General features: G+C 43.3%; 1 protein-coding gene across 8 annotated transcripts in view; it reads right to left on the reverse strand.

Moving 5' to 3' along the window:
* Positions 1-12,328, reverse strand: part of CTBP2 (C-terminal binding protein 2) — a 225,848-nt gene that overhangs the window by 6,254 nt on the left and 207,266 nt on the right. For all 8 annotated transcript variants that reach the window (XR_004693873.2, XM_035137563.2, XM_035137553.2 and 5 more), the window contains 5 exons: positions 11,446-11,652; positions 8,677-8,891; positions 6,710-6,840; positions 5,110-5,237; positions 3,115-3,232 (listed from right to left, as the gene is read on the reverse strand). Coding sequence is in view for 7 of the 8 variants with exons in the window: in XM_035137563.2 (XP_034993454.1) it covers positions 3,115-3,232; positions 5,110-5,237; positions 6,710-6,840; positions 8,677-8,891; positions 11,446-11,652 (799 nt within the window). In the remaining variant the exon portion in view is untranslated. The remainder of the gene's footprint in view (positions 1-3,114; positions 3,233-5,109; positions 5,238-6,709; positions 6,841-8,676; positions 8,892-11,445; positions 11,653-12,328) is intronic.

Consider the following 12,328-nt stretch of genomic DNA (forward strand, 5'->3'; position numbering starts at 1 on the left):
TCATTTCACAAAAAGGATGTTTCCTCTTTCAATAAAATGACATAAAATGGCCCCACCCCAATAATGTGACTTATGGCAGCCGGGCTCTAGACTCTCACTAACCTCTTCTGGGGCTTTTGCTTAGCTGGAATGGGCCCTTAAATTATGGTAACACTTCTTGCTTGTGTCTGGCTGGCTGTAAACCTCTTATATTTGTACAATGGGCTACAGTCTAGACCAAGTCAGTTCATCAGTTGCTCTACCCATATCACCAGAGGCTGAGGGAAGTAACTTGCATAGCTAGTTTTGGAAGCTCAATGGAGCATTTAGATTTGAGTTTCAAAAGCATGTTGAAATGCAAGAGGTATCTGCTGAAAGAAATGAGGTGAGTCCCCAAACTAGTGAGAAATAGCACACCGGCCAGCTCTTCAAAGGAGGAAGAAAAGCTGTCACAGAGTTGGTGGAAAGTCCCTTGTGTGAACAAGTGTTTGGGGGGAAATTGAGAGAAATCAACGTGACACATGTCATTATTACTATTAAACACATTAACCAAGCTTAATAGATGAAAGAGCTTTACTGTGTGTGTGTGTGTGTGTGAGAGAGAGAGAGAGAGAGAGAGAGAGAGAGAGAGAGAGAGAGAGAGAGAGAGAGAGAATGAAACAAGTTGGACTTGAGTGCTTTAGGATACTAGAACAGAAATTGTGCTTTGGGGAAATATGTCAATGAATTTGCTTTATGCACGATTACCCCTATGCAGCCTATCAGCTGCATAATGAAACCCTATGTAAGGAAAATTGCAGAAAACTGGTATATTATCACACTGTTAATCCTGCAAGATGAAGCAGGGCAGCTAACGTTCTGCAAGTCTCATGACCCACGTCAGACTGCTGTCAGAAGGGTGAAAAGCCCCCATGTGTGAGCAGAAGCAAACTTGCATTTGTCTGGCTCTCGGTCTATGAATTTACAGGATAAATTTAGGGAAGAAAGGTATATTGCAAATTAGTTTTAAATTAGTTTTAACATACAACTCTGTTCAAGGAGTGGGATTAGCAAGATTAGCTCTTGCAACAGAAGGATGTACAGAAGATATATATTCTATACTAAACTAAATTCTGTAGTCTGCATAAAATAGGTTCAATAAACAAGCTGGTGTATACTTCCATTATTTCTGCTAATCACACTAAAGAGCAAGGAGTTGCAAAAGACAACAGGTACTGGAAATCTAGCCTCTGTCTTGTTTTTCAGATTTTATTTAATATCACATACCTACTTCCCAGTCCTAGTCCTTGCTTTCTGAAACTCAGTACAGTGGTACCTCTACTTACGAATAACTCTACTTACAAAATGTTTCTATTTACGAACGGAGCTCCGTCCGCCATCTTGGATGCGGTTTAGATAGGATTTTTTCTACTTACGAATTTTTAGATAGGGTTGCTTCGACTTACGAATTTTTTCTCCCAATGCATTCCTATGGGATTCGACTTACAATTTTTTTTTACTTACGAATGTGCGTTCGGAACGCATTAAATTCGTAAGTAGAGGTACCACTGTATTAAACTGTTCATGAGCAGCAAGTGCAGAAGAAACATAAAACTATAAAAGAAGAGATGCTGGTAGATAACAGTTTAAAAAAAGACCAGGTGTACCTGTGAGGCAAAGTTAATTAGAGAAAAGAATAAAAGTGTTCTGAAGGTATGCTGTAAGAGTATAGGAGAGGTCACTAGATTAGACCTTGGAAGGAAGGTTCTGTGCTGGACACAGGTAAGTCCCCCTCCCAAAAAATGCAAATATTTGTATACAGTACACAGTATGTAATGAAATGGGGAGGGGATCAATAAGAAGCCCAGTGAAGTCTAAAAGCTCTTCTGACCCAAACACTAGATGGAGAGACTCTACTTCGTGAAGGTTCATTTTTGTTCTTGCTATAATATGTCTGTCCCTTGGGATTATGTCTCCTAAGTGAAACAAAATTATGGCTTTCAAAATGTCAGATTATGCTTGAGTAGGATCCTTCTCCACATAGGCACACTATCCATGCATGTGGAGATCCCAGAAAAGCTCAACCGCCCTTTTTATATCTTGCACACCTTTAGTGCACATGGAGGAAATCTGAGAGCACAAATTTTCATAACTGCCCTAGAGGACTATCTACTTGGCTAAAGTGAGGTGGAGAGAAAAGGGGTCCATTGAACCCCATCAGGGAAATTCCATAACCTCTGCAATCCTAAACACACGGGAAATTTAAAATTTAGAGGGAAACAAATTCATCTGCAGAGGTTTGCCTCCTGTTTACTGCTCTTTTTGAAGGCTGCACGAATAGTCTGGTGCTTGAGAGCTACCATAAACATCCAAGGGAGGGTGGGTGCGTGAACAGAAGGGGCTTGTGAAATCACTGACTCAAAGGATGTCTAACTTATCTTGTAACAAGTTACTGACAACTGCACATTTATTGCTGAACGAAACAATCGTCTGGAAGTGCCCTAAAAGGACTGATTGGCATTTCCAGCAGCCAAAAAACCCTACCCCCTGCCTAGTAACCATTCCACATCTCTCATACTTTTTCTAGACTTAAACTTAGGTAATATATTACCCCTTAACATTACATGGGGGGTGCCCTACAGTTAATTAATGTTCCACCTTTCAGCCTGTGCTGGGTGAACAGTGCATAAATATACCGGTTTTTATTCATTTACAATGGTGGCCTACCTCTGGAAAGAATCTTTGAAGTCTTTAAGGAACACTTTGATTATATTTCCACCACCACCCCCCCCCCCCCAAATTAAAGTGCTGGTTTGCTGAAACTGACTTCTGGAAGCTCCTTTTATCGGGTAAATAGTGGGTGAGTTAGTAAGACTGAAACAGCAGAAAGGCCTTTCAGAGAAGCTCAAAGTGACACTGTAGTGGCATTATTAAGGGTCTCTGTGCAGCGGGATACCTGCGGAGATGCTATCTCTGAATAGTATTCCTAGAATAAAGGAAGCACCTTCTGTAGAGGAAACTTGAATACACTTCCTGAAGGGCTACCCTACCTGAGTCCTATACAAAGATGTGTGTATCTCATTCTCTAGCTCCATTCTTGGGTAGAGAACTACAAAGTATGGTGCTTTCCCCCCCAAAAAGAGTTCTTCATCTTACCTGTATGTGGCACCATTGAGCTCTGGATGAATCGCTTGCTGATCTATTACTGACCAAGGAGCTGTTGTGACAAAGAATTCCTTGTTCACGCAGTTTCGTAGGCTTTCAGGGATCCGACCTGAGGAAGGGGACGATTCAAATTGATAACAGGGTCAGGCACAAATCAGCCAGACTAATATGCAACAAGCTATATCCAAGTTGAGGTTTTCCACACCGCTTGTTCTAACTCACACAGCTCTTTACTTCCCACCAAAATTTGGGAGTGGGGGGGGGGGGAAGGACTGCTGTAGAATTTGCTTACGAGTTAAATAATATGCAGTGCTTTCCCCTTGCCATACCCTGATACAACAGCTAGCGGCCAGATAAAAGTGCTTTGAAAGGCTGGACCCTTTCCTACACCAAGTCACTTTACAAGCCCTGTTACAGCAGTTTGCTAGTCATTCTGCAGACCTCGCCAGAATGAATGGAAGCTGCCCAACTTCCTCTACCCCACTGGCAGTTCTCCTCAAAACAACTCCACATTGGGTAATGGTAGAGAATCGACCCAATTAGACACAGGAAAGGATGCAGAAGGCCACCTAAAACAGTATGAAATTAGGCATGCTATAACAGTGCCTGTTACAAGTTTGGCATGTGTTGGATGCTGAAGCCCTAGTGATGATGTGAAACACTCAGTTATTCTGAAAAATACTTAGATAAAAGTCCACATCTCTTTTATTAGGAGTCTGCTCCATCATTAACACAATTTGCTACCATATCTCCAATATGACCATTCAGCACACTTGTGATTTTGCCTTGAAGAGCAGAACTACTATAAATGCATGGTGCAGCATATCGACCTAACAACAAACCAAATACAGTGGTACCTTGGGTTACAAACGCTTCGGGTTGCAAACACTTCAGGTTACAAACTCCGCTAACCCGGAAGTAGTACCTCGGGTTGAGAACTCTGCCCCAGGATGAGAACGGAAATGGCACGGCAGTGGCAGCAGGAGGCCCCATTACCAAAAGCACGCCTCAGGTTAAGAACAGTTTTGGGTTAAGAATGGACCTCCAGAACGAATTAAGTTTGTAACCCAAGATACCACTGTAGGTAACAATATTATGTCTACGCCTCCCTAAGGAGTACTTGCAGGTCCAGTGCAGGAATAGGGTGATGTTATGGGATAGGGACACTCAAACTAAAAGAGTTCTGGCATAGAATCCCCTAATGGCAACACCACCATCACTTTGGTTCAATGTACAGTAGGTTTTCATGTAGCAAAAGCTCCTGATGTTGCAGCTGACAACTGATAGAATTTTTCAGCTTAATGAGCTTTCTGAACGAACATACACAGGCATGCATGTGTAAGATTTAAATATGTTTTAAAACAGGTTGTTAGAATCACGTTAACACTGTAGGTGATTGAAGTGTTAACCACAACTGCCCCCCTCCACAGTCTATGGAAGCAGAGGTATGCACTTTCCAGGACTGGTGTGCCATATGTGGTGATGTGGTGTTCAGAGGTTCTTTAAACTATGCACTGGCACATGTGCAATCAACACTGGTAGGGACCACAGATAAAGCACTAGTACAGGCAAGCACTTCATGGGACCTATAACATTTAAACTGGCCTATTGTGGTCTAAACCACTGAGCCTCTTGGGCTTGCAGATCAGAAGGTCGACGGTTCTAATCCCTGCGATGGGGTGAGTTCCCGTTGCTCGGTCCCAGCTCCTGCCAACCTAGCACGCCAAAAAGTGCAAGTAGGTGAATGGGTACCACTCCGGCGGGAAGGTAAACGGTGTTTCCGTGCAATGCTCTGGTTTCGGTATTCCATTGCGCCAGAAGCGGCTTAGTCATGCTGGCCACATGACCCGGAAAAACTGTCTGCGGACAAATGCCGTCTCCCTCGGCCTGTAAAGCGAGATGAGTGCTGCAACCCCAGAGTCGTCTGCAACTGGACTTAACTGTCAGGGGTCCTTTACCTTTTTATGGGCAAGCAAGTTGCTGTACCTGTGATAGCTCGGCGTATCTCTGTCGCGGCGGCTTCTCTCATCTCCAGTGAGGCCTGTTCGCTGTACCAAGCAGTGTGTGGTGTGCAAATTAAATTAGGAGCATCTTTTAGTGGTCCTTGAGCAAAGCTACAGGAAAACACCCCCCCAAGAAACAAAGACTGAGGTAAAAAAATAAAGTTCACCAACATTTGATTTGATTTAATATTTCTATTCTCTTTATCCAGCAACAAATGTTGCACTCTAAGCTAGATACTGCTAGACAAACACAGTAACATAGATGAAGCAAACAACAACAAATTCATTGAAATTATTACAGTAATACAAATCCATAAAGTCAAAGTCAAGAAGATGCATGGTCCCAAATTGAGAGTGGTTGCCTATATATGTATAGTGATTGCCTTTATATAGAGGCAATCACCCTTTCACTATTGTTTACTGTTGTTCCTAGATACCTGAAAAATGTTTTGAGAATCCTTTCTTGGCTTAATAACTGGAGTACGTCTGAGCCTTTTGTCTACACACACAAGCCCTTTGAAGTGTCCAGTAATTAAACCCAGAAGTCTCTTATTAACCATAGAATCCCATTTTGCCCAAACTAGAAAACAATAGCTACTAGTCTTAGAAGATGCCAGGATCTTATAATCCGTTTTAAGTTGGTTTAACATCCTGGCTTGTTCCAAACCTCCAAACCGTAGTATCTGAAGTAGAACACCATGTATGGTTAATGAGATACTTCTGGCTTTAATTATTGGATGTTGTAAAGGCAGGAGAGAAGGGGCAGCATTGAGGGTGGGGAGGAGGGCAAAGGCATGTGCATATATTGTCTTTAAGCAGACAGATGATTGACCAAACTCAAGTCACATTCTCTCTCGTTTTCTTTTAAAGTTGATTTTTATATGGTAAAACATCTCTCATCCACATTTTGCTACACATGCTGTGCGCCATCTGGCTGCCCATTTCATAAAAATAAGTGCTTCCCACATGTCTCTTGATTCCAAGACTTGCTTCTCTTAGATCCTTCCAGCGGTATCCACAAACAAGTTCAGCTTGAGGGGAGACCATCTGCACTGCACGATGATTCAGGCTATGTACACACTCCCCATTTACTCTGCATGCAGTGCACTCCCATTGTTGGTTTGGGAAGCAGTGGACACACGACATTAGCCACAATCCAGATCTTTCCTGTTATGAAACTGCATTTTGACACATTTTCCCCAAACCAGCTTTGATCCAAATTAAGAAAAAGAATGGCCTGACTGCATTTCAAGCTGGTAATGACAGAGAGGGCCACATCTAGCCTTCCTTACCCCTAGCTTAGCATGTCACCTGAAACCAGGTTCTCCTCTTTAACCAGGATAAAGCTACCTGTGGCAACTAGCCACAATGGCTATGTTCTACCTCTGGTGTTGGGAGGCAGTATGCTGCTGACTGCCACGTTCTGAAAATCATAGGAGTACCGCTGTGCTTGGGTCCTGCTTGCAGGCTTCCCACAGGCACCTTGTTGGTTCATTATTAAATGAAAAGAAATGGCCTAGACTGAGCTTTCGAGAACATGCAGGATAGAAGTGCAAAATGCTACAAGTGAGATCTCGACTTACCTAAATGGTTCCGATTCATGCACATCCAGTGCTGCCCCTCGTATCCTTCCTTCCTTCAGGGCTTGAGTTAAGGCCTTTTCATCCACCAGACCACCACGGGCTGTGTTTACCAAAAATGCTCCCTGCCTCATCTGAAGGGAACCAGGGAGAAAGAAAGGAGTGTTCAAGCACTACTATTACCAACAGTGGGACATAAGCAGAGTATTGCCACCACTTCCCTGGCTTACTCCTGTAATGTAGCATCCTCTGGCCTCTGCTCACATACTGTAGGGCAAGGGAGGGGAAGCAGCAGCCCTCAAGATATTGCTGGATTGCAACACCCATCTGACCATGGGTTATGCTGACTGAGACTGATGGGAGTTAGAGTCCAACTGCATCTTGAGGGGCATAGGTTCTTCACCACTGAACTGATTCTATTAACTTTGTGTGTGGGGGGGGGGGGAGGAAATCTCTCATCCTAGCAAAGAATGCTGTCATAGTGGGATGAGTTCTGGGTCTGCATGAGGCTGGAGAATATGTGAGTCAGCACAAATACTGATAGCAGCAAAGGAACAGACAAGGCTACAAGCAGATGCTGGAAAGAGATAATTTATTTCATGGGAAATGCCCAATAATTTGTCAACCATCCTCTGGAGCAAAGGGTCTCCTCCTCCAGCAAACGCAACTGACTCAATAACATACCTGTACTTTGGAAATTGATTAATAGAATGAAAGTATATTACCACTTTCCAGCACCAGTGCAAGCCCTGTCTTGGCTTTTGATGTCCTGAATGAGATCAGTGGCACAATGGCACACCATTGCACTTGAGACGAACCCCTGGTATGACAATGTCTAACAGCCTGCTGTGTAAATTTATGAATGAGAGCATTCATACCTGCTGCTGGTTTTTAAATGCTACCTGAGCGCTCTCTTTCAACCTCAAAAGCACTTCTTACAGATTTCCTGAACTCTTCACTATGGTAAATAAATATCCAAATAGCAGAATATACTACTCTGGAAGCATTACATTTTTGCACCAATATACTTTGTGTCCAATGTGCTTTCCTAGGTTATTAAACTCAGTACAATGAACATTATGCTAAGAGTCCATTTGCTACTTATCTATGTGTTCATTTTGCATGGAATAGGGATAATAAAGATAGCTGCAGAACCACAGCAGTATAGGATAACAACAGCAAGACAGAAGCAGATCCCTTAGCCTTTGGGAGATAAATCAGCCATTTGTGAGGTGGGAAGGGAATCTAGAACTCATGACTGAACTAGGAACAAAAGAACAACTGTTGACTGAGATTTCCTCTGGCAGAATTTAATGCAGTTTTTTCAGGTCACCTAGGTGCCCTTTGCCCTGAACATGTCTGGGAAACTGTGCTTGTGTTGGGCTACTCTGGGCATTACTTTATGACACATAGAATCCTAGAATTGTAGAGTTGGAAGGGACCACATGGGCATCTAGTCCAACCCCCTGCAATGCAGGAGTCCCCCCCCCCAACATGGGATTCAAACCCACAATCCTGAGATTAAGAGTCTCATGTTGTTATTTCAAAAGAGGAAGGATGAGGAGAACCTAAATGAAAGACTCCAGCCCAGTTCCTCAAAATGCACTATTTCAAATGAGCCATTGATGTAAGCAAGTCTTTCACCAGCAAGACCAATTGACTAGAGCAAAAAAAGAGAAAAGTATTGTAGGTGTGTTACATTCTGCAACATTAGGCTGCTAACTGTAATTTACTGGCAAGCATTAAGCCAACCTGCTTAAGTTCCATCACTTAACATATATAATGTGCAAAAGACAGATGAGCAGATTAGCTATAACTCTCAACTATCTCAAAGGTAAAAATGCATATGATTATTGTTTGCAGCTGCTTGGCATTATCACTGTGCCAGCAGGAATTCCAGACCCCAGCAGCCACACATTCCTAGAGCGCAGTTGGAGCCAACAAGATGATCCTCCTCCATTCAGAATTACCTGCTTAATCGTAAAGTCATTGATAAGGTGATGATTATGTTCATTGAGGTTACAGTGTAACGACACACAGTCGCTCTGGTATAGCAGATCCTGGAGTGTGTAGACCCGCTGGACTCCCAAGGACCTTTCTATGCCATCCTGCAGGTATGGGTCATAAAAGATCACATTGAAGCCAAATGCCTTGGCTCGAACTGCAACTGCTTGCGCAGTGCGACCTAAGCCAAAAGAAAAAAGAAAAAGGCAGAGAGTTGTCATAATAGGCTTGGCATTCGCTGCATGAATTCCAACGGGTGCATTGAATGGTACCAATTGGCACGACTTGCTGCCAAACGCTTTCTCTGACCACAGCAAAGGTGTTCATGCCGCACTGATTCTCTGCTGCATTATACCCCTGTGTTAGTGCTGCTGAAATGAGGCACCTGAAAAATGGGAGGGAAATGATACTAGCACACTGGTCAGAGCCAAGGAGAGGCACTTTGCAAGTTTTACCACTCGCTTCATGCATCTTACTATCTGCCACATGCCCAATCAATGCTGGGCTACCATACCAGCAGGCTTCATAAATAGGGAGCGAGTTTGCAACATGCCCAAACTGTAACAGCTTTTTCTTTTTGGTACGTTTTTCATGTAGCCCTCAGAATTAAATTGTGGGGCCCAGGTATCAGTCACCTCCCCGACCAGCACTGAAACGCTCTATTCCCAAGAAAATAACTCCTTGTGAATGCAAAGAACAGAAAGCCTACTTGCACTGTCCTGTCACTTCAACGATCTTGACTTTTTATGGTATTATTGGCTTACTTTTTTCTGGCACTACAGAAATGGAAGTTTCTGTAGTGGCCAGTGGGCTACTTTTAGTACATAGGGTCACAAGGTGTGCAAAGCCTGTTCCAGTGGCATAGTAATAATACTGTCCTAATCTGCCTTTAAATGTGATATGGACAATAGCTCTTCTTTTAGACTGCAAGAATTCACGAATGCATACCATGAATATACAAATGATAGCTATTATCAGCAAGCCCCCATTACTCATTACCTGTTACTCATTATATATTTTAAAATGCTGGCACCTTGCCCTAAGCACTTGACAACTGCCTCTTGTCAATTGACCTGGAATTTCATTTAATGTGAAATTGAGTCAGGGGAAAGAGGGGATAACATACCAGAAACCCATCCAGGTATACTGATATTTTAAAATGAGCAAGAGAGTAACAGAGAACATCATGCTTTGTGTCTTTCTCTCTCCTTCCCTACTGTTAGGTTTTTAATCTCCAAGAGCTGCATTCTTAGGATAGAGTCTTACTGCCAACTTAGTTGAAGGTCAAACATGAACCATGTAATGCAGCGTGTAGAAGGGCATTATTTGAATCTGCCTTTAGAATACAAGCAGCTACGGCATTTTTTTTTAAATAAAAAAAGTCCATTAACTATTTGCCAATGCACTTCAGGTGCAATTAAAATGAACAGACATTGCTATATGAATCCATAAAGGGAACGCAACACTAGAGTAATGCCAAATCCTCAAACTGGAAGGAGGGAACTCTAGCGGGCAAGAAATCAAATGTCCATTGCAAATAAGTAACACAGCTTATCAAAAGTATTAAGAGTGCAGATCTTCAGCACCCACAGTGGTCACTAAAGTGATGGGTTCTAGCCACATTTAAGCTTCTGACCTAAAAGAGGAAGTCATGTTAAGAAAATCTGATTATGATCATCTTTGGTAGAACAACAACAACAACAAAACCCCTCTGAGCCTTATTTATTATAAGAGCAACTTGTTTGCTGTAGCCTCCCCCCCCCCTTTCCTTCTGCGCTCTTGCTGAATGGCTATTTAATTGGGCATGACTAAGACAACTGTCATGGTTTGGAAGCAAAGGTTTAATAAGGCTCTTCTGATAAAGAGGGACAGCTGCAGTGCAATCAGCAGGTCATTATCCACAATGTCATTCCAATTCAATGTCACCGCCTGGGCTCAACTAACCGACTTCTACATCAAGATAGGAGTCTTCTTTTCAGAAAATGGAGAGAAAGCCAAATAACCAGACATAATCATGCCTTCATGTCAGAAAGTAGGTGAATGGAATAAAATAATGTGGATTCTGCTGAGATGGTTTTTTCTCTCCCTCTCCCTTTCTTGACTGCCATATTTCTGAACAGATGGAATGGAAGAAGCACACCTATCTTTGATTGCAATTAGTCATTAAAGGACATTGCACAAATGTACAACTCGGGGCCTAGTGTAGAAGAAGTTGGAGAAAAATAGGCGCCAATGCCTATTAATTGGCCAAATTTATACTGAGTGTTCACAGAGGTGGGGTGAACCAAAAGAGTATGGAGTCTCCCAACAGCAACTATTGGAGAGTGACCATAGCTTACAGAGCATGAGCTAGTTTGCAATTGAGCATCTCTAGTCTCATCGGCTGATGGGGCGGTGCTCCTTGTTTTGCATTGTACTGGAACAGTTTAACTCAGGAGCTCTGAGCCCCTCACAAGCAGGGCTTCTGTGGACTGTGTGCTAAAAGCAAGCATATGTTTTAGCTGAATTCTGCAAACTGCATACAGTAAATGATATTTTTCTCCGGTGAGAGAAAAACAGCCGGGGATTTTAAATACCCACCTCCTCCTTCAACACACACTGTGCAAGGCTGCAGCTTCCTCAAGCAAATGTTGCAGTTGCAAAGCACGATGTCAGAATCCATGCAGATCTCCTTGTAAAGCCCAACCCCCTGTTGTTTTAGTGAAAGAAACGTGACCCATTTTGAATAAACATACCAAATCCAATTAGGCCGAGGGTTTCGCCTCTAATACGAGCTGCTCCAGAAGCCACCTCCCGAATCTGTTCCACGCTCTGCACTCTGGTTCCTTCCCTCAGTGCCTGGTAGAGCCAAGTGTTTCGTCTGTAGAGATTCAGGACATGGCACATAGTGGAGTCTGCCGTCTCTTCTACTGCAGCCGAGGGGATGTTGCAAACAGCAATTCCTGGTGAATGGGGCAGAAACCTACGTTTTAGTGATCAAGACCAGGAAATCTCAAGGTTTCACACTAGTGCAAACTTAAAGAATACTTTGAAGGCCACTATCATGGTGTTCCAAGTTAACTATGTTCTCTTATGATCTCTTGGAACAATTCATAATGCATAATATCAGAAGGCTTGAATCCAGACCCATGTTGCATGCTGCAGCTTTAACATGAGAACAAAGAGCTACTAATGGCTACTAGCCATGAGAGCTATCCCCGACCTTCACAGTTGGAGGCAGCAATGCTTCTGAAGAGCAGGAGAGGGGGAGTGCTCTTGTGCTCAGGTCCTGCTTGAGTGTTTCCCACAGGCATTTGGGTGGCCACTATGAAAACCGGATGCAGGACTAGATGGTCCCTTGGCCTGATCCAGAAGGCTCTTCTTCTGTGGTGGTGCTGAAGTCCCTGAGCATAGAAAGACACTGTAGATCAGGCATCCCCAAACTTCGGCCCTCCAGATGTTTTTGACTACAATTCCCATCTTCCCCGTCCACTGGTCCTGTTAGCTAGGGATCATGGGAGTTGTAGGCCAAAACATCTGGAGGGCCGCAGTTTGGGGATGCCTGCTGTAGGTTCTAAGCCAGCCTCCTTCTGCTTGGAACCAGGACAAGGAACCAGGTTCCCCTAGCCCCATGCTGTT

Source organism: Zootoca vivipara, chromosome 5, assembly GCF_963506605.1.
Source record: "Zootoca vivipara chromosome 5, rZooViv1.1, whole genome shotgun sequence".
In the NCBI taxonomy this organism is placed as follows: Eukaryota; Metazoa; Chordata; class Lepidosauria; order Squamata; family Lacertidae; genus Zootoca; species Zootoca vivipara.